This window comes from Podarcis bocagei, assembly GCF_964188305.1.
Source record: "Podarcis bocagei genome assembly, chromosome: 7".
NCBI lineage: Eukaryota > Metazoa > Chordata > Lepidosauria > Squamata > Lacertidae > Podarcis > Podarcis bocagei.
Genome location: NC_138132.1, coordinates 73312509 through 73334006, shown reverse-complemented (window position 1 = coordinate 73334006; position 21498 = coordinate 73312509). Strand labels below are relative to the sequence as shown.

Below are 21498 nucleotides of genomic sequence, written 5' to 3'. Positions count from 1 at the left end.
ATTACTACTGATTTCAGAAGCAAACCGAAACTTTGTGGGGGCTTCACTGAATGTTACATATGGTGCCCATTTGCATAAAAGTACACCAAGGAGACCAGCGTCTAAGTAAAGGCAGGAAACTTGCACTCAGTTCCAAAGTCCACACAGGCAACACATCAACACCAGAAGACTCGGCATATCTAAGAGACTAGCTCTTTTGCTATCTCCCTCTGCTGTCCAGATGAACATCTACACCATGAAGCGGCTACACAATTATTCCCCTTTCCAGGGAATCCTGGGAACTGTAGTTTGAGGGTGGAGTAGGAATCTTCAACACAGAATTCTCGAACCTCTCAACAAATTACAGCACTCAGGATTCCCTGGAGGTAGTCATGCCAGTTAGCTGGCACACAAACCATTTAGCTCATAGTGGGAAAACGGGCATAGAGCAACACACACACAGACCAACCAAAGCCTGACCAAAGTTCCAATAATACATTTGGAACTTTGACCAAAGTGAAACAGATGCTCAGTCTTTAGAAGAGAATACATCAGGATTTTAATCTACTAAATAAAGGAACCTGACCATGGTACTGGAAAATAAGGAAACAAAATGCTTAAGCACCTATCATAATGTTTGCTACATAAAGATTATTTTTAGTTTATATAGTGTTGGATGTGGCAATGTTTGCTTTTTTTAAAAGACCGGTTTTGGGAGGAATGTCTAGACAACAAGATTTACAGAAGACAAGGGAAACCATTAATGCTTTTTAGTAACGTAACTGCCCGTAAAACTATGGATTTATTGCTAAATTTGTCCCCTAGCCTTTGTGCTTTTGTTTTTTAAGGTGAAAATGTGAGGAGGAGGAAGGTGGCAGAAATAAATATCACTAGGTTGGTGAAAGCCATGTGTCACTTGCAAGCAAGATGTAAGGCAGTCTTTCAAGAGATGCCACGGGGGGGGGGCACTGTTTAAAAAGACATGTTGAAGGCATGTTGTAGAGCAGGGGTCAGCAAACTTTTTCAGCAGGGGGCCAGCCCACTGTCCCTCAGACCTTGGGGGGGGGCAAACTATATCTTGGGGGGGAAATGTGAAAGAATTCCTATGCCCCACAAATAACCCAGAGATGCATTTTAAATAAAAGCACACATTTTACTCATGTAAAAACACACTGATTCCTGGACCATCCGCAAGCCAGATTTAGAAGGCGATTGGGCCAGATCTGACCCCTGGGCCTTAGTTTGCCTACCCATGTTGTAGAGCTAACTGAAGCAAAAACACACTCACCTGTATGGCCAGCCAGTTCACGGCTTACACGTACATTGCCTTCACGTGTTTTCAGGTTGTAAATGGAACAAATGTTATCAAGACCACCGCAGGCCACATAGTTTCCAGATGGAGCATATGCGCAAGTCATTACCCAGGATGAACGCAGGGGAATAGCATGGACCTAGAATGGGGGGGAAAAGAGGGGGTAAAGCTGCCATTTTGTTAGGTTCCTTGCCCATTATTAAGAGGTAAAGAAAGGTGGCCAACCCAGGCTGTAGAAAATTCTCCTGCAGAAACCCCACTGAAACAAAATTAGAACTGTGCAAAAGGTTACATGCTCCAGAATAAATATTACTTGTCAATTTGTATACTGCCTTCCAACATTTGCAGAACATCCTTAAAACCCTTTTTAAAACAATACAAGAGGAAGTGAACCTCTAAAGATTGCTGGGAAACAACAGCAGGAAAGGATTATTTCCATCATGTCCTGCTTGTGGGCTTCCCATAGGAGTCTGGTTGGCCAATGTGGGGAACAGGGTGTCGGCCTACATGGGTTTTTGGTGTGATCCAGCAGGCTCTTCTTGTGTTCTTGTATATAGTACTAGACAGAAACCTGGCTGTAAGAAATAGCTACATGCAGTAGATTAGGTTTACAAGAAACAGAGTCCTAATCTCTATGTTCACATGGTGGTTGCAAAGAGGATTTGAGGAAGGTTACAAATTGTCTAGCCAAGGCCCTATTTTGGAGCCTGCATCCATTATTGGAAAATTTCCCATTCCCGGCCATCAATATCACATTTTCAGAAGCCCAGGCTTCTGTCCTTTTTTTCCAACCCCAACTACATATTACCATAGTCTGCATTTTAAATTTCTTTTGCTTTCAACAACGGTAACATTTCCGCATTTCAATTCTAAGCTTTTTCAGCTCGGCTTAATTCTACCTTTTCTCATCAAAACTTCCCCATCTTTCATGCTTATAAGCTCCATGAGCCAGGGCTGCTGCATTTATTTGTGTGCCCCTGAGATTTACTATGAAATAAAGCCCTTGGAAGTTTTTTTTTTACATTTTCTCTTTTAGGGATTAAAAGAAGAAAAAAATCAAGACCCAGCACATGTTAGTTGAGCACGTCACTGCAATAGGTGTGATGCTTCATTACTAAAAATACAGCTATTTAATCACCAAAGAATATATCCCCTCCCTGACAGCCAATGAAATGCCTCAAAGTGGTTGCTCATAAACGCATCACTGGAAGAGGGCACTTTTTTTACGGGCATCTTCTTTGTTAGGACCACCATCATATCCAGCACAAGTGCAAGACTGCTTAGCTACAGCAGTGTTGCTAGAGATATATTTAGACATGACTTCATATGTGTAATCTAGCCAAAGACTTATAAAAATACTAATCTAAAACTACATTCTGGTTATTGCAGAACTGTCATCCAATTTCCTGGATTTGATTAATACCCTTTACTGACAAAAGTCTCCTTATCCTTTTTTGGCAGGGCAGGGGGAGCAAGGGGGTGAGAGATAAATATGACAATAGCCTGTAATTTGACAACAGGACTCTGGTAAGTTTCCCATGTCGGAACGTTTGATCTTCTTGGAGGTATGCAATTATGCTTGATCACACGGGAGGACAAATACTGGGGAACTGCAGAGTCACTTGACTTTCATAATACTGTCTTGAAGCTTGTGGATGGCATGAGCAAATATAGAATACAGTGGTACCTCGGGTTAAGAACTTAATTCGTTCCGGAGGTCCGTTCTTAACCTGAAACTGTTCTTAACCTGAAGCACCACTTTAGCTAATGGGGCCTCCCGCTGCTGCTGTGCCGCCAGAGCACGATTTCGGTTCTCATCCTGAAGCAAAGTTCTTAACCTGAGGTACTATTTCTGGGTTAGTGGAGTCTGTAACCTGAGGTACCACTGTATGGCGGGGGGCAAGTGTTCATTTCTCACCCTTCCCTGCCCACTGAAACAGGAATGTGGTGAAAAGTAACACTGTAATGCAAATTAGTTACCTCATTACAATCATAGCCACAGGGTAATTTTTCTCCCCTATCTTTTCACTGTAAACATAGGGGTTCTGATCTGCTGTAAGTGACTGTAGCAAGTTATTGCAGACCAATTAATGTCAGGTGCATTACTTAGAAACACTCCATGACATTCTGCAGTGCCCCAGAAATTCGTTAAATGGTATCTGCTGCTAACTATTGCCCAAAGGTGCCAAGAGAGCAGGGCAACTACAGGTGGGGGGGGGCAACAGGGTTCTCTAAGCCCTCTTCTGTTTCCCCCACCATTTTTACCCTTGGGAGGTTACTAGTGATAAAGTGGTTGCTCTATCATTTGCAAGGGCAACAGCAAGGAGCTGGTTAGCTCTTCTATATAGTGACAGCTTAAATAAGAACTGCCTCATGCAAGCCATTGGGAATTTTGAAGGGTCTCCCTAGTGAATGGCCCTGTTGCTACACTAATTTCTGGCATTTTGGTTCCAAAAGTTGTAGATACAACTAAAGGTGAAGCTTTTTCTACTTAAAATCTCACGAGCCCCTAATCCTTAGGCATTAAGGTGGCATTGGATGTCCATTGCTCAGGTTCTCAAGCCTTTGACCCAATGAACTCCTGGTATGCACACCTCATCAAAATGTATGTTTCTGCATTTATAGAATTTGACTAAGGTTTTTGCCCCTGGTGACAAATGCAAGCTTAGATGCCAAGATTTTTATTCCCTACACTTTAGCAGCCAATGAGGTCAAGCTAAATGTAGGGACAGTGCTTCCCCAGTCCAATATAGTTAAATCCACTGTTACGTGGACTTTGTATTGTTCCTTGAAAAGAATTCCCAGAGATCACTCCAAGTCAGCACTGTCCAAAGGTTGCAGCCACACCCTATGCCAGAAAAAAACAAAGATGAATCTGACAGTATCAGGAGACCAAGTCCACCCTCATTGTGTTCACCAAGGAATGAGGAACAGTATATACACAGTTTTTGCCAAGCACCCGAGGTCTACATTAGACTTACTCAGGACCCTGGGCTCTCAATTTGCCAGTACTGGTGAGCAAGGAAGAAATCCCCAGAAGCATAATCAGTATAGGGGTTAGGGAACACATTGGCTAACTTATTATGCACAGGTGTGGGTACACATGGGTGTAACAGCCTTTTTTCATGCGCGGAAAGGCTACCACATCTGCCTTGGGCCAAAGTCACAAAGTGGTCAACAGGTCAATCTCCATCCTCAAATGACATTCAAAGGTCATCAAGTTTGGTCATGCTGAATTATCCCCTCCATATATGGGCCCTACAACAGGTGCTATAAAGAGTTATTCATTTCTCTTTGTTTTGGGGTTCATGTTCTTGAAATGACATATTGGACAGCCTCCTTGCTGTCTATTCCTCCACTTCCCAAGAATGGGAAGCTGGGTGTGGAGCAGACAGATCCATCCATTGTGCATTTTCACCTATGCAACTTCCCACATTAACTCTTAGGTACACTGTTGGATTTCTCCTTCCTGTTCCTCTAATAACTTTGTAACTACTATTAAATTGTTGACAACTATTTTTTGTTAATGATTTCCTTTTTCTTTTTTAATTCATAAGCAATTTCTATGCTGGAGTAAATTCCTGTAACTGGAATGCTTTTCATCTCCAGGAAGGTCATAACAATCCCACCCCATCCCCCTGGTTTGGCCGTGCCTTCTTCCATTTGTCAGCTCCATTCCCTGCTGATGAGAACATCACTTCATGGTTAAGTCCAACTTTCTGTTCTTGCCTAGCTATACTTTTCAGTTCATAAATCACTACAGTGCTTGCTTTTTCTTTTCAGTACCCACATAACTAAATGCAAAATCACTTAGTGTTTAACCACTGTTAAAGGTGTTAAGCCTGTTCTAATCAAGATCCATGTCACATGCAACTGCACCCAGGCTTATCTTGAATATCCCCATCAGTTTTCACTATAAAGGCCAAAACCACAGAAGCTATTCTTTGCCCCACACAGCTTATGTCTCTAAGAAAACAAACCCGCTACTTAGCTTCTTTCTTCTCATCTCCCAAAGAGGGGGGAGGGGGTGGACGGGACCCTGAGCTATTACTTTAGTCTATAATTAGTCTATATTTGCCCCTCCATGGGATACTTCTTTCACAGAATAAAACAAAAGCCGAACAAAAATACACAATCTGAAGGATTTGTTTTATTAGTGTTCTTCCTGTAGTTTCCTCCCTTAGCCAAGTTGGAATTAAGTCATTGAACCTTATTAATTGCTCTCACCTTGTTTGTGGTGTAGCTGTCCCAAATGATAAGCTTGCCATCCTGTGATGCACTAACGAGAAGCCTGGAAGGGCAGGTTAGGGAAAAGAGATAAAAAGTTAAATGTAAACAAAGCATACATTTTACTGTATTTTTGGTTTTTATGGAAGCCACCCAGAGTGGCTGGGGAGGCCCAGCCAGATGGGCGGGGTATAAATAATTTTTTTTTATTATTATTATTATTATTATTATTATTATTATTATTATTATTATTACATCAGAAGTGCAGGAAGACAAATTACATTGGAATACATTAGTCTTAATCAATTCAACAGTATATTTTGATATGCAAAATGCTTTACTCCCGTTATCATCTAAAGCTGCCACTGAAAGTCCTTTTTACATATTGAGAAATTGAGGCAGCGGGATCTGCCCAAAGTCATCCAGGGAGCCCATGATGGAGTGAATATTTCAACCAAGGTCACCCACTGATCAGTGGACTGAACTGGCTCTCATTGTGAATGTTTCCAATATAACACATATCCTACGAAACTGTATTAATGGAAGCAACAGACAGAATTCAACTGGAAGTGACATACTTCCTCTAATGTACCATCTTCCCAGGTCTTTTCTATTCTTAAAGATAGATCTAGGGTTCTGTAAGGTGCTTAAGAGTAGTGCAGATTATTTAACTTGAACAAACAAGCTCAAGTGAATTAATAAGATTGCTTTCATTAGATTAAAGCCCTCTCCCCCCATCAGCTTCTGCTGATTTAATCACTATTAACTATGAGCAGACAAATCCACTATATACAAATATTTAATTAAAAAAAAATATTATGAGAACATTGATTGTGCTCTGGCAATCCATGACAACAGCATATTCACCCTGCTGATTGCCAGCTTTGGATCTCTGAATATTTAGAAGTGTGAAAGCTTCAGAAATATTATTTTAAAATAATTTTAAGCAGCCATAAGGCATTTTCTATCTGTATTTCTTCCACGCAAGGAGAAACCAACATATGAAAATGGATTTCAGTTTTGCTGCCGGCATAGATGAACAAATGTTATTAGTTTTCAGTGTTGCTCAATTCCTTTGGTACTAGAGTAGGGCAATAGAATTATGAAATTCCCTATGAAGTAACTGCCTGTACTTTTAAACACAAGACTAAGTGGTGGTGCTAGCGGGAAATCTCTCCTGCTAGGCAAACATATGGCCCTTCAGAACCTTGCCTATGTAAAGTGTACATCTATCCCTTGTACAGCTGTGTAAAATGTACATCTATGTCTTGGGTAAAAGGAAACACATTTTGGGGGTAAAAGTGACATCTTCAAGTGGGAATCCCCAAAATGCCAAGGTTATATTTTAGGCCTGCCAGGGCTGTTGGAAAGTAGAAACTGGCAGTCAGACACACACACACACACACACACACACACGTGTGTGTTGCTGTTGCAACTGCAATCTCTGGACTTAGTTATCCCTTGTTATCTTTGCCTTCCTCATTTCACCATCCTGCCACTAGTTTATTTCCTCTCCCTCCTCCTGTCTATAGTCTGCTTCTTAAATTCCTTCAAGCAAGGACCAGTCATTTATTTATACATTTTTATCCCACCTTTCCTCCAAGGGGCTCAAAATAGCATACATCGTCCCCCCCCCCATCTTATCCTCACAATCATTAGGCTGCGAGGTTGTGACCAACTCAAGATGGTCCTTCTGCAGCGCAGGAACTCACCTGGAATCAGTGCCCCAGTGCATTGCATAAATTTTAGCCAAGTGTCCCCGCAGTGTTCTTCTAGTGCGCATCTGAATACGACCCACTGGATCAATGTTGGCTGTGATCTAAATGGGAGGTTAATTGTACATATTTATACCTGTCAGCTGCAAGTGCATTTCCTGACCGAAGAAGCATTAACTGAAACTACTCTCTCTTCTTGAATTTCTTTCCCTGTTGCACCAAAGAACTTGACCAAAACACCTTACTAGCTGCTTTGAAAGGTGCTTACTACTGCTTCTTCCCAAACAAGCTTGTCATTTCAAATTTCTAATATAAGCATAATTTATCAGAGGTGGGCAACCTGGGAACCTCCGGATGTTGCTGGACAACATCCCATCACCTGACTATTGGTTATACCAGACAGGACTGATGGAAACTGGGAGCCAGCAACATAGGGAAAGGCACAGATTCCCCACCTCAGAATTATCACAGAACTGAAAAACAACTTGCAGGGTTATTTTTTTTAAGCAGAAAAGTACTCATATGGCATTTCCACTGCTTCATTTTTCACTGTCTGCTTTCTGACTTACTTAAGGACTGTTATAAATCCAGATAGTTCCAACTCTTACATAGCAAAATCAGATCTATTGGTACTGACTTGGAACTCTTGTATAATTCAAGTGAGCAATATATTTATTGTAATATTCAAACCAGATTATGGGACATTGAAAAACAAAACATTAAGTCAGCTGTAAATAAAATTTGCTCCCCCAACTTCTATGATTTAAATGCAACAGATAATAGGGTCATTTATACAGTATTTCAAAATTACTAATTCCAATCCAATGCAGGGCCTTTATGTTAGCTCGACTGAATGTTTTCCCCTCAGCTTTTGTCAAGGGCAGATATTTAAACATCCCTAGAAATGACAGGCATTGTGGGTGTTCTTTCATCATCCCTTTTTCTGGAACCATATTATTTTGGTTTTGTATATTAGCCATACATTCACACTCCTACTTGGCAATGGAGGCTATCATTTCATGCATCTTGATGGAAATGACCTCTGACTTCATGCCATAAGGCAGCCTTCCCCAACCTGGTGCCCTTGAGCTCACAATCATTCCTGATAGCTGCAGTCCAAAACATCAGAGAGCACCATGTTGGGAAAGACTGCCATAAGGGTTTTAAAAACCCTGCTACAGGTTTTGTCTAAAATAATCTTTTAGAGTATTCTTTGTTGTCTAAAATAACCGTATACTCTAGGAAAACACTAGTAAAAGGGAGATAAATGCCTTCAACACATTTCCCTGTACTGTGGCCAATTAAATTTAAGGCTTCTCTGTAGCATACTGCAGTGAAGCCAGAAAAGTTTGTAGCACAGCCCACTTAAAAAAAATGTCTGCATATTTGTTCTGTCTCCATGTAACACAATTATTTAGCCAAAGGACACAGGCAAAGAATTCTTGCTTCCTCTTGAAATCTGTCAAGGCAGCTTAGTAGGGTACAGGCCGCTTTCCGGATTTAGAATTCCTTCATAATTGCTTTCCTCTGCTGTATGTCAGGTTCTTTGAAGCTCCCTCCCTGTCCCCATAGTCTACGTTACAGCATATGTAAAAGACTGTTCATTCAGCATTTTTGGGCAACTGTCAAACATGAATGATTCCCCATAAATTGTGCTAAAAAGAATGTTTTGCAGTTCACATCACTTTGAGTCAACATTAGCAGTAGAAGCAAATAACGGGGATCTCCTTCCTCCATTCACACACCATTATTTTTAGGTCCCATCTAATTTCTGTATTTTAAAAGTTGTTTTTAACATTGTGCAAATGTGGTTTAATAATAAAGTTATGTTTTAACTGTTGTAACCCACCCTGGGACCTTAAGGTTAATTTGAATGATCATAATAATCATGTCATCTAACTTCAGATTCTGGCCAAAAAGCTTCAGCAGGACAAGCAATAGGAAGCTGAATTCAAATTGGGAACATTAGTTGTTGTTGACTCCTTTTTATGTGTGGGTAGCTTGCCCCACTGGCTGCAAGAGGTCTAATGTACTTTGATTTTTTGACCTCTTGTTCAAAAATCACTAACAAACTTAATGCTGCGAAAGGCAACAGATGGCCAAGCAATGCTTATAACATTAGACAAACTGAAGGCTACATCTAAAGGACAAAGCCCAGCATAAGCAAGAAGGTGAACCTTCTCATTAAGGTGTTGCAAGGCTTTTTGTTGCTTTTGTTGCAATGGACCAACACAACTACCTTTCTGGATGTCTTCTGCTTTACACACCCTCTGGTGCTGAATAGAAAAAGCACTTCAAGGCAATAGTTGTTGGTCCATCATCACATGCAACAGGCATTTTGGGACAGCATCTGTGAACCGGATGCAACTCCTTAAGGACTGCCGATTAAAAAGGGGAGGCTGCAGGACTCCAATCACCCTCCCCGGCATGAATCTTCCATATGATTGCTAACCAGTGTTTACAGTCAAATCAGTTTTGAAACAAGCTTCAATCCTGTGCATACCCAGGTTAGCAATAATCAGGGTTAAAGCCTGCACTAATGTAAGCTTCAGCCATGTTTTAAGTCATCCAGGAGAAAGCACAAAAGACTGAGAATGTGATGTAGTTATAAAATTGAGAGCATTACATATAAATCAGACAGGTGACAGCAATAAATGAGGATGATTTAAGGAAGCTTTCTGTGGTAAGCATAGCATCTGCTGCCAAGAAAACTGAAATGGTGATCATACAGCAACCTTTCAAAGAAAACATTCCTATTAAACCAAGTTGAAATACCTCAGCTTTGTCCTTCATATAAGCAATTTTTGGGTTGTTTGTTTTGTAAAAAAAATTTGATAACACCAAGATACTTTTGATTACATGTTCATTGAGCATCCACCTACCTGGGCCAACGTAGCATCAGCACATGCTTTCCTAGCATCCTGAAAAATGGGAGAATTAAGAGAGTGTCAGAAAAATGGAATATGTTCATTGATATGACTTGCTCCTAAGCTACTATCTACTTATATGAATAGATTTCACAAGGTGCTGAAAAATGAAGAAACTGGGATGACCCAGTACATGCGTCTCAAAGGAGGATCTTATAATCCACAAGTAATTTAGAAAATAATTATAGTAAATTTGGATGTACATCTCTCTCTCACTCTCTATCAAACTGCGGAAGTAAAATTAGGGTGACAAAATAAACACTAAGATCTCATAAAGCTAAGTAGGATTTTGTTTTAAAAAAAAGATTTGAAACCCCTTCCTCTGGGCACAGACCCAAACCAGCTGAGTACATAAAGCTGTGCTGCTCACATTTGTACAAATTGTGTGTGTGTGTGTGTGTGTGTGTGTGTGTGTGTGTTTCATTTAAAAAACCAGCCTTCAAAATAGCATCTGGCTGCTGTAAGTAGCCAATTACAGCCACTGGAGAACTCCATCACTGATTTTAAAGCAGCTAACAGAGATTTAAAACTAGTAGTACCTCTTAACTGACTAAAGGATCAGGCAGCAAGTGATGTATCCATCAATACATCAGTAAGGAAGTTGAGATGCTTTACAACAGGGGTTGAGAACCTGTTTCAGCCTGAGCCTTAATTATCCTTGTGGGTAAATCTCTGGGGGTTGGATGCTGGTGGTGAGCTTGTCCATCCCACCCCCTCCATTAACCCATTCAATCCCCACTCACACACAGTCATTTAAACCTCCCTTCCTCTTATCTCTTTTTTTATTCCTTCCTTTATCTCCCTTTCTCCAGCAAATGGCTTAGAAAAAAGGCAGCAATTCAGGCATGGGACCTGTTTTCCTAAGCCTAATGGGGCACACCAGAAGAGGGATTTTCCAGGGGTGGCAGTGTAGGGAGCCATTCTGATAGAACCACATCACCCCCTAAAAATCATGCATGGCTTAACTGGCTGTAGATCCTCCAACCCTACCTTACAGCGATACTGCAGCCAGTCACCATAAAACTATTTTCAAATAAATCAACAAGAATACTATTGTGAAATACACCTGATAATTCTCACCACATATATCCTTACAAAAATCATGTGAAGTAGAAGAAGCTTCATTTTTATTTATTTATTACAGACAGGAGGAGCAGGGGGCCAAGATAGGGTGCTTTCCCCCAAGGCCCCTCAAAATCAGCTGCTTTGAATCTTACTTTTCTTTCCCACTCTCACTGCAGCCATGTAAATGCCAAGTAGGAAGACTTGTTTTAGCACATTTTTTCATCATAATTATTTTAAAAGCACTTGAAATTTACAAAGCACAGCACAAATATTAAATACAAGACAGGCTTACAATCTAATAGACAACACAGAAGAGAAAAATAAATAAGTGAAGCCAGGCACTAATTTCAAGTTACTTAGAATGGAAACGGTTGAGGGAAAGGAATAGAAGTGGCTTTAGTTCTACTGATCTCACAGCCATGGCAGTGAAGTGTCCCCCAACCCCATCTCTCCCTCTGCTGCAGCCTGGTGGGAGAGGAGTAAAATATAGAAAGCCTCCAGGTTTTAATGCCACTCTCATGTTGTCTGTGACACAGGAAATTATCAAGTGCTCAGATTCAAACTGGGTTGTGTAGGGACACATGTGACATAAACAGCTGGGAGTAGAGGGAGAGACTACCAGTTAGGAAGTGTAATTGACTAGCAAGACTGCACAGAGATAATGAACACAATCTACAGCAGGTTTCCAATGCACCAGCAAGTATGCCCTTTCACAAATTCCTAAGTTCAGTGGGGTTTGCATAGGAGTTCACTATAATGTGTGTCAACAGTTAGGTTAGATAGCTCTTCTCAATAATAATAAAAAGAGTGGGGAAGAGCCTCAGAAATGTCTGCTGTACTGTAGCTTCTCAATACACCTCTTGCTGTGCAGTGTATTTGTTCTTATTTTAAACAAGAGAGCCACACAGGAAAGCAAGATAGAGAAAGTCTCCTTGCTGAAGCCAAAACCTTTCATTTTTGTTTAAAGAAATTTAGAATTAATGAAGGCAGAAAGACATGGATATTAATTTCTTTAACTAGTTATGTATACAGAGGCTAGATAATTTGTGAGTTGTCCCACAACAGTCTTTTATACTGATATATTTAACATTAAGCTATTTTATTTAGTTTAGGAAGGATGTGGGGGAGGGATGATACAATGGCTGGAATTCCATGTCACGCTATTACAAATGTTCCATTTGCAAAAGCTTTTTCAGCTTGCCAGATGGAACAATCTCCCCTTCCCTTCTCCACGGTTTCAGTTTCTCCCACCCACCCTCCAGCCAATTTCGGAAGTATGGGGCAGGGGAGGGAAAGTCAGAGGTTCCACTGACAGGCCACATTAGGTGAACCCTGCCCAATAATTATGCAGGCTGCTTCTGAGAAAATACTCAAGGTCTAGCTCATAGTTTGTTAAGAAAACAGTCCTAATGAGCATCTTCATTAAGGGTTTGAGGAGCTTTTTTTAAAAAAGCAGCCGCCTAAAAATGCAGCTTGCAATCAACATAAAGAAACTGTAATAAATGTACTCAAAGGATTCTAATGATGAGCAATTTGTTGCCAATGTTATGCAATGGGGTGCTGCATTCATATATGGGAAGTCCATTTTCAAAATCTTGGATACTTTTAAGACACCCATCCATACATCACACTGCCCAGAACAAAACAGAACTTCTCCTACTCCTTTACTATTACTTCTATTGAAAACTGTTCCAAATTAGGCAATTTGGAACCTAGTCTGCCTCAATTATCCAACTACTTCTCGTTGAAAATCATGGAACTAGGTATACATCTATGTGCAGCATAATAGATCCCTGCCCATATATATTACTGATAGGAAGCTATTTCAGTGCTTTGGTAATCTGCTCGAGTTAACCTCCAAGGCACACAGACACAGCACAACTCATAATAGGATTTCCCAAACAGGTAAGCAGTGTTCTGCTCTTAATCACTCGACTGAGAACTGAACTACATATAACTGAACCTTTAGGAGAAAGTAGAGTATAAAAGTAAGCACAATGAACTCAGCATTCAGTGTATAACCCCACCTTTAATGCACACATAGACAAATGCACATGAAGAGCAGGTCTGGTAAGTCTATGGTGCCATCTCCCTTTTGGAGGGATTCCAGTGGAGGGGTCAAAATGAGGCTAATTATGCTTCTCTTGATTTCTTGTTCACCACAGTCAGTTGCAAGAGCTTAAATCCAGTTTTGTAAAACTCCTGACTACTTTTGCTTACACAAAGTGTGTTTCATCAGAAGTTTGTTATTTACACTATTGTGGCTGTCAAAAGTCTTGTTTCACAATATACCTGTACAAAATTATGCATACATTGTTTTAATTCTGTGTTTAATAGTGTATTCAATGTAGCTCTACTGGTTATTGACATATACATAAACTCTCTCTCAACCTAAAATGAGATTGCCTCAGTTTTAAGCAAAACTGCACATACTATGCATCCAACAAAAGCTCAGGTATACGTGACCTAAAACTTTTATGCCAGGTCAACTGAATGATCTACTTTTATTATTTGTGTAAGCTTTCAACCGGAAGGAAAGAATTTTTTTTTTCATGTAAAGAAGCTTGATGTGCCTTGACTGAAAGTAATGCTTTTTTCAAACTTCTGGAGGGCTTTGTGAGGGTTTGGCCATGAAAAATGACTAATAAATAACTTTTAAAAATAAGTAAGTTATTTATTAGTCACTTTTCAAAGCCAAGCCCTCACAAAGCCATGCAGAGAGAGAGAGAAAAACAGTAGAATCTCAAAAGGTGCATAAGGGATACTGAATGAGATCATCAAAATTGTCTTTAGAAAAGGCAACAGTAAAAAATGATTAAGGCCTTATTGAATGCCAGAATTGAAGTTACAGCATATGAAAATTATCACCTTGGAATAAGTAAAATAAAGGGTTTGCAGGAAAAAGGAAAATGAAATTCAATCTCTGCCTTCTACTACTTAAGAACTTTTCCAACATGATGCAGTTATTTGTCCACAGAGAAGCAAGAGATATCAATTATATAGCACATATGTGCTTCCACATATGTTACACCATACTAAGATCAGTCAGTATATCACAATAAATGACTAGAAACTGTGTTGACAGCAGCTTGCCTAAACTGATGGCAGAGATGAGAAATGAGCCTGGGGTTCTGTAGCATACAGCTCAGTCTCATAGTTGTTTTCCTCAGAAAGAAATGCCAAGTAGGAACAAGCAAAAGTTTGTTTTCTGGAATAAATATGTCATATTCCCCAAATCAGATTTCCGTGCATTTTGAAACAGAATGGTTCAAGCAACTGTGCAACACCATTATTTTTGTATGTGGTGGCTAAGTTATTTTGACACTGATTTGCTGAGTTAATGTGATGGCCTGAAATGTTTAGTTGCTTAGGGAAAGAAGTGTGTAGTCCAGCTTCTGTATCGGAGAAAGAAGAAAGCCAAGATGGCACAGGTTTGTTAAGGGGAGTTTTGACCCTGGCAGGGAACTTCTGCCAGCTGCGGCTCCTATTGCCCCTGCATGATTCTTACCTAGAAACCATAAAGGGAAACTGAAGATGAAGAAAGTGGGTGGTGTAAAGGATGAATCTTACGAATGAGTTAGTAGAAACCTGGAGCTGAAGAACTGGCTAGTTGCTTCTTTTTTTATAAGGTGGCTGTTGTCTGGATGGTTTCTGTGTAGTCCCTCTTCTTTTACACAGAAAGAAGCCAGATTATACTAGCCTCTGAAATGAATGGTATTAGGCTATAAGTCTCAAGACTATAAATCACTGTGCATGCCACATGCTTTTTTCCTTCACTGGAAGCTAACAAACAAGTTTGGAAATTTATGCCATACTATAGCACAGTAAAGTAGCACTTTGAGATGAGTCAGCATAAGTAGTTAATGCCAAATGGCAACATGAAAGGCACTGAAAATGTGCCACCATAAAGAGCAGTTTTTAAGTGCCATCTTTATGTGTTTTGTGGTTATATTTGTTCTTAATGCTGCTTAAATTTCTTTATTATACATTTGTTTTGTTAATCACCTGGGAAGCTTCAGCTGAGATGTGGCTTAGAAATCTTTTTATATAAAAGAAAAGCTCTTTATTTTAAAATAGCAGCTCTTTTAAATAAAACAAGCAAGTTGTTTTAAAATCCACCCTACCACACAGATTAATTTGAGAGAGAATGAACGCACCCAAACATCCAGAACAGGTGAGAAAGGCAAGACCTTTAGTCTATAATACTTACTCTGATTTGGTTTTTCAGTTGCTCCGCCTCCTGGCGTAACTGGTCAAGTTCACTCATCTTCCCGTACTAAAGGTGTGCTTCTATAACACCTCTCAGATGCTCAAAAATCTGGGAGAAAAGTAAAAACAATGTGAAGTCAATTGAACCTTTTTTAAAAAGAAAAACATTTTAAGTAACTATGTTCTTTACAATTAAGCTAATATACATAAATAAATAAATATAAATAAAAGCAAACACCAACAGCACATTAAATAATTAGCTTAACATAAGTATCCTTACAAAGTTCAGTCATATGCATATTTATTCAGAAGTAGGCCCAAATAAGTGCAGCCTTCATCTACGTTACTTAAAGACTGTTTATGTAACTTTAGGTCATAGCTAGGGGGGAGTATGCACTCCGCATTAAACTTAAACACATGTGGATCCAAGGTAATCCAAATTCTATGCTAAGTAAAGGTCAGCCCTACAGAGTATGTAAATCGTGCCAATCTGCATGTTTCTCATAATTTGCGTAAGTTATTCTGGTTTTCATATTCATGGGGAGGGACAAGGAATGATGCATGACATGGAAGCTCTACCACTTTCTACTTGAAATGTTCATCAATTCCTCTGGTTTGAAGTTTCAAAAGACTTGCTTCATACATTTTCTAGATCAGCCTTCAACACTCTTCCATTGTCTCCCAAGACAAGCAGATACCAACTAGTCTTCCCCAACCTGATCCCCCTGCAGATGTTCTAGACTACAACTTTTGTCACCTGAGCCACTGGCCATGATGGCTAGGGCTGATGGAAATTGGTAGTCCAAAACAGCTAGGAAGTTGCCAGCTTGGGGAAGGTTGTTTATAAACATATTTGCAACTACAAGGTCGATACCTGCCTTTTTTATAAAAAAAGGGGGGAGTGAAATCTGGAATCCACTGGAAGTCAATTTCTGCATCCAACATATTTTGCAAGCCTTCTGCACCCTCATGGAATTGTGGAACGCACGCATTTGCCTCTCTCAATACAACTTATTGCTAAAAGTTCTAATCACTTTAGGTTACTGCCATCTTGCTGTTTCAAAAATACACAGAAGAAATAAGTTCACAGAGCCAATTCTAATATTCAAATATTTCATCGGAACTGGCATTTGTTATTAAAATAGCAGTTTTAAAAATCTTGATTAAGTAAGATATCTCAGTTCAGCATCTAAAGAAAGTATAGAAAAAACAGGGTTTGCACGGTTTTGCCCTATAATCACCATCAATAATATTTATATACAGTTTAATATGCAAAATCCCTAAGCGGTTTACATTACATAGTAAGAGTTTATGATCTACCCTTGTGTGTGGCAGGAATAGTTAATTATATAAGTTCGCTTCCATTAAAGTACAGGAACTGGGAATCAGGGTATCTGGAAATTAGTTTATGTTCTACCCTCCTTTAAGGGTTGCAAAAAATTGAAAACTGTGAAATTTTGATTTATTATCAAATTAACTAATATCTGCTTCTGACAAAGGGCACTTAAGTGGAGTACACTGTAGTCTCTCACAAAAATATAAACTGTGTCAGAGCCATGTGGGGTAAGAGGTTTTGTGCCAGAAGTGGGTATGATATAGCAACAAACTTGTGATTCAAACGCATCACACACAACATGGTAACTATTTATTTTGTGCTTTTATCCTGTATTTTTGTGTTGTTAACTGTCCTGAGATCTTTGGATGAAGGGCAATCTATACATTAAATAAATATTAAATGATTGGGTGGGGGGGTGAAGAATAATAATTATTTTGAGGTAGCTACAAACACACTAGTGATGTTATGGGCCGAAATCCCCTTTACACTGCAGCACCACAAGACTTTATTTTTTTTAAAAAAAATTAAATAAAATTCCAAAACAACCTTGGAATTCAATGCATAGGATTGAGTCAGTGTACCCACAACCTCTGCTCCTGCTACTTCTTCTCCAACGAAGTATATCTCATGTTATTTCTGCCTCATCATCTGCCTACCACAGTCTTACATTCCTCTCCCCAGCTAGTCAACCCACTGATTTCTCCACCACCACCACCCCACAGTCAGGAACATAATCTTCAAAGTTAGTCCTTCATGGACCCTCTCCTGCTGTTTAAAATCGCAGCCCTCTGTACTTAGGTGACATCCCTTTTCCCCATGCTGTATGTGGGGGAAAGAGTTGGGGCAAATATACCTGACTTTTCCAACAGCCTCACTTGAACAGAAAGCTACATAAAAAACAACAACCCTGAACAAGCAAAGTGACTGGTCTTAGCAGTACTTAAAACATACTCTACAGTCAAATGCTGTATTGATATCACAACTTTGAAGTTGTAAGATCAGAGATTGCAAACTTTGAAAGAATCATTTCTGAGGCTGGCTGCTAGTGAGGCAATTCATCTATGAAACCCAACAAACCCTAGCCATGAAATTAAGATAATATTCTACTTTGCTAACATTCACGTTATATGAAATTCTGCTTAGGTCTGAAGAACTACCACCTTCTAGTTACTATTCTGATTCCCCAAGTATTAACAATACATTCTCAAAAACTGCCCAAAACATACTTACAAGACACAGAGCCTGTAAACCTCCCCAGTCCTGTGAATTTCAGAAGCTACTGGTACAATTTCCACATGAACACAGGCCTGAACTGCCTGTCTTCTGGTAGCAGTGTCATTGTTAAGCCTTAATAATCTCTTGTCTGAGCTTAACTACTCATTCAAATCCAGTTAAGGTGAAACCTACATTTTAACACCTATCACTCTCCTCATCTCTTTAGAGGAGAATCTGTCTCAGAAATCCTGCCACTTTGGGGGTGGCTGGGAGTGATGAAAGTTCCACTATTTAGGAGTCATTTGTGAGGCAACCACACTGAACATGTGGTCCTGACCTAATGTAATATACTACTGTGGCAAACACAATTATCAGTTCCTCCTTATTTGTTGCTGCTAGCTCTTTTGGTTCTTTAAGTCCAAGAGAAGCAGCTGCTATAAGCACCACATTCCTCGTGCCCTGTACTAAGAGCAGTGCTGAAGTCCTATTGGAACTGGCTCACAGTGTCTCACGTGGCAGGAGACAGCTGTCATAGCATCCCTGTTGTCCTTTCTGGCCCAGACAGCAATTACCCCAATGCAAGTGTATCCTCCAGCCTTACCCTGCCAAACTCATTGGTCTCCCCAATTCTATCAAAGCTTGTTGGAAGGGGGGGGGGAATCTTACTCTACTGCCCCAACAGTGAAATACGAGATTCACTTTCTGCACAAGTTCTTTATTGCTGGTGCACAAAACCCCAGATTCATTTTATCCCAAGGGTGCTTAAAGCAAACTACATAATCAACTAATAATCATTTTCTGCCTAAATGAGGTCAGGATGACATGAATCAAAGTGCTTGCAAGTTGAAATGGGCCAGTATTCTCATCTTCCTCATATTTTCAAGACAGCACAAAACCTAAAGGGCCTAAACGTTTAAAGAACAGCCTGCAGAGGACTGAACACAGTAGCCACACAATGAGCATAATAAATAAAAAAAAATAAATCAGAAGGAAGGGAAGAGCAGGGTGAAGGAATAGCTGACTGCAACCCCGAACAGGTATTATAAAATGCAATTACTGTATTTTTCGCCCTATAAGACGCACTTTTCCCCCTCCAAAAATGAAGGGGAAATCTGGGTGCGTCCTATGGGGCGAATGCAGGCTTTCGCTGAAGCCTGAAGAGTGAGAGGGGTCCGTGCGCACCGACCCCTCTCGCTCTCCAGGCTTCAGGAAGCTATCCCAAGTCTTGCAAGCCCGGCGGGATGCCCCGCGGGCTCGCAAGGCTTGCGGGCAGCAGCCTGCGCCCAAAAGCTGGGGACAGCGGGGAGGCGCAGCGCCGCCACCCCGCTATTCCCAGACCTGAACTGGAGGCTGGCGGGGGGAGAAGCAAGCCTGCTTCTCCCCCCGCCAGCCCCACAAGCTCGGGGGATAGGGGGATGGCGGAGCGCTGCCATCCCGCTATTCCCCGACCTGATCTGGAGGCTGGCGGGGGGAGAAGCAAGCCTGCTTCTCCGCCTGCCAGCCCCACAACCTCCAGATCAGGTCGGGGAATAGCGGGATGGCGGCGCTCTATGGGCCGGTGCGTCCTATAGGGCGAAAAATACGGTATGTGGTTGAAGGTCCCACTTACCTATAAATTAATTTCAAACAATCCTTCAGTCAACACTCTCCCAACATTCTATCACTCACATCAAGGCCAAGCCAAAGGATCAAAAAGCAGGAAGAGGCAACTTGATTCCTAATGACTGGAGTAACCAATGGTGAGGTGCAAGTTTTGCTCCAACTCCAATGGTGCCTCTGAATACAAAACCTTTTCTTTCTCCTATAAGAGTGACAGGCTGCCATTCATTCCTATGAGAGACTAGTGCTGAATCTGGCACTGTTATACAAAGGAGTTTATCGTTATCATTATTAATGTTAAGGGTCATGTTATTATTTTAAAATTTTATCTTTTGTCTAAATGCTAGAATGCTTGCAACATAAATGCCTTCCTCCACACATACTTTATCTTTAAAATGATGGGGATTTTTGCTAGCACTATATATGCAAAAGTGTGTCTGAAACCACTGTTCCTATAGTTATATTTATGATATGAGGTGGGGGTTATATGCTACTTATAAATATAATACACCACCAGTTACATTAAAAAGATGATTGGGTATCATAGACAACATTCTTAGAAAATACTCTTCCATGCAACATCATCTGATTACTAGAAACATGTTTAATCTGCTGTCCAATTTAAATCCTCTTATCAAAACTGATACACAGCCTGCACCCTTTCAGAATGTGAAAGTACAACCTAAAGTACAAGTACTTAAAGTGTAACATTTTAAAGTTGTGAGTTAGGAGGATGAGATAAAAACAGGTGCAAGCCTGACTTGACTATGGGTAGATATGAGAATCTCCTAGAGATGTTAAAATTTTTGTAACAAAGTAACTTTTATTCAAATGCAGTCATACCTTGGAAGTCGAACAGAATCCGTTCCAGAAGTCCATTTGACTTCCAAAACATTTGAAAGCCAAAGTGCGGCTTCTGATTGACTGAAGGAAGCTCCTGCAGCCTATCGGAAGGTGCGGAAGCCCCGTCGGACGTTCAGCTTCCAAAAACAGTTCCCAAACCAGAACAGTCACTTCGGGTTTGCGACATTTGGGAGCCTAAACATTCAGGAACTATATTCAACTTCCAAGGTACGACTGTATTAGGGATAAGCAGAACCAGCGCTCTTGTTTAACAACAAACATTCAGCTAAGTGAGGGGACTCACTTGAAATTTACACAAGGACAGCCTGCTGGATCAGGCCAATGGTCCATCTAGTCCAGGATCCTATTCTTAAAAGCGCCCACAGAGATGCCTATGTGAAGCATGAAAGAAGGACTGAGTGCAATAGCTTTATCCCCATCTGTGCTTCCCAGAAACTGGTATTCAGAGACAGACTGCCTTTGACAGTGGAGGCAGAACACAGCCATCATGGCTAGTAGCCACTGACAGCTTCATGCTCTATGAATTTGCCTAACCCTCTTCTAAAGTCTTCCTGATTGAGTGGCCATCACATTCCAATTTTTTACAGTATTGTTTGCTGAAGGAAAAACTTAGATGAATTTAGAGGTCCAAGACACATGGCCAATGGAAGAAGAATGTTGCTTAAGCACAACAGCACCAATTGTAGGCTGGAACTTGCCATATTTAAACAGATATGTATGATCACCAATATATAAATGATTCTTATTATGCAGTTATGACATTAATTTTCGAATATATGTATTCTTTGCCTTCTGAGCCTCAGGCAGAATTTCTGACAGCAGACCTAAAGAGTAAATCTATCTTGCACCAGGGAGAAGAGTCGGTGGAAGAAGATTGGAGGAAATTTAAAACTTATTTGCAGAAATATTGTACAATTTTTGAATGTTGAGGACATTGAAATGAATTGCAGGGGTTCTAGCAACAAGGTAAAATGTAAGATTGGATTAATAATAGACAGATTAATAGGACATGAATTTGCTGAACCAACTTCTAAATGGGATACAAAAGTG

General features: G+C 40.3%; 1 protein-coding gene across 10 annotated transcripts in view; it reads right to left on the bottom strand.

Annotated features, from left to right (window-relative positions):
* The window catches only part of GNB1 (G protein subunit beta 1), a 75473-nt gene that overhangs the window by 9854 nt on the left and 44121 nt on the right, over positions 1-21498 (bottom strand). For all 10 annotated transcript variants that reach the window (XM_081201664.1, XM_081201660.1, XM_081201666.1 and 7 more), the window contains 5 exons: positions 15436-15543; positions 10116-10154; positions 7231-7337; positions 5519-5582; positions 1268-1430 (listed from right to left, as the gene is read on the bottom strand). In XM_081201664.1, coding sequence (XP_081057790.1) covers positions 1268-1430; positions 5519-5582; positions 7231-7337; positions 10116-10154; positions 15436-15492 — 430 coding nt within the window. In that variant the 5' untranslated portion in view covers positions 15493-15543. The remainder of the gene's footprint in view (positions 1-1267; positions 1431-5518; positions 5583-7230; positions 7338-10115; positions 10155-15435; positions 15544-21498) is intronic.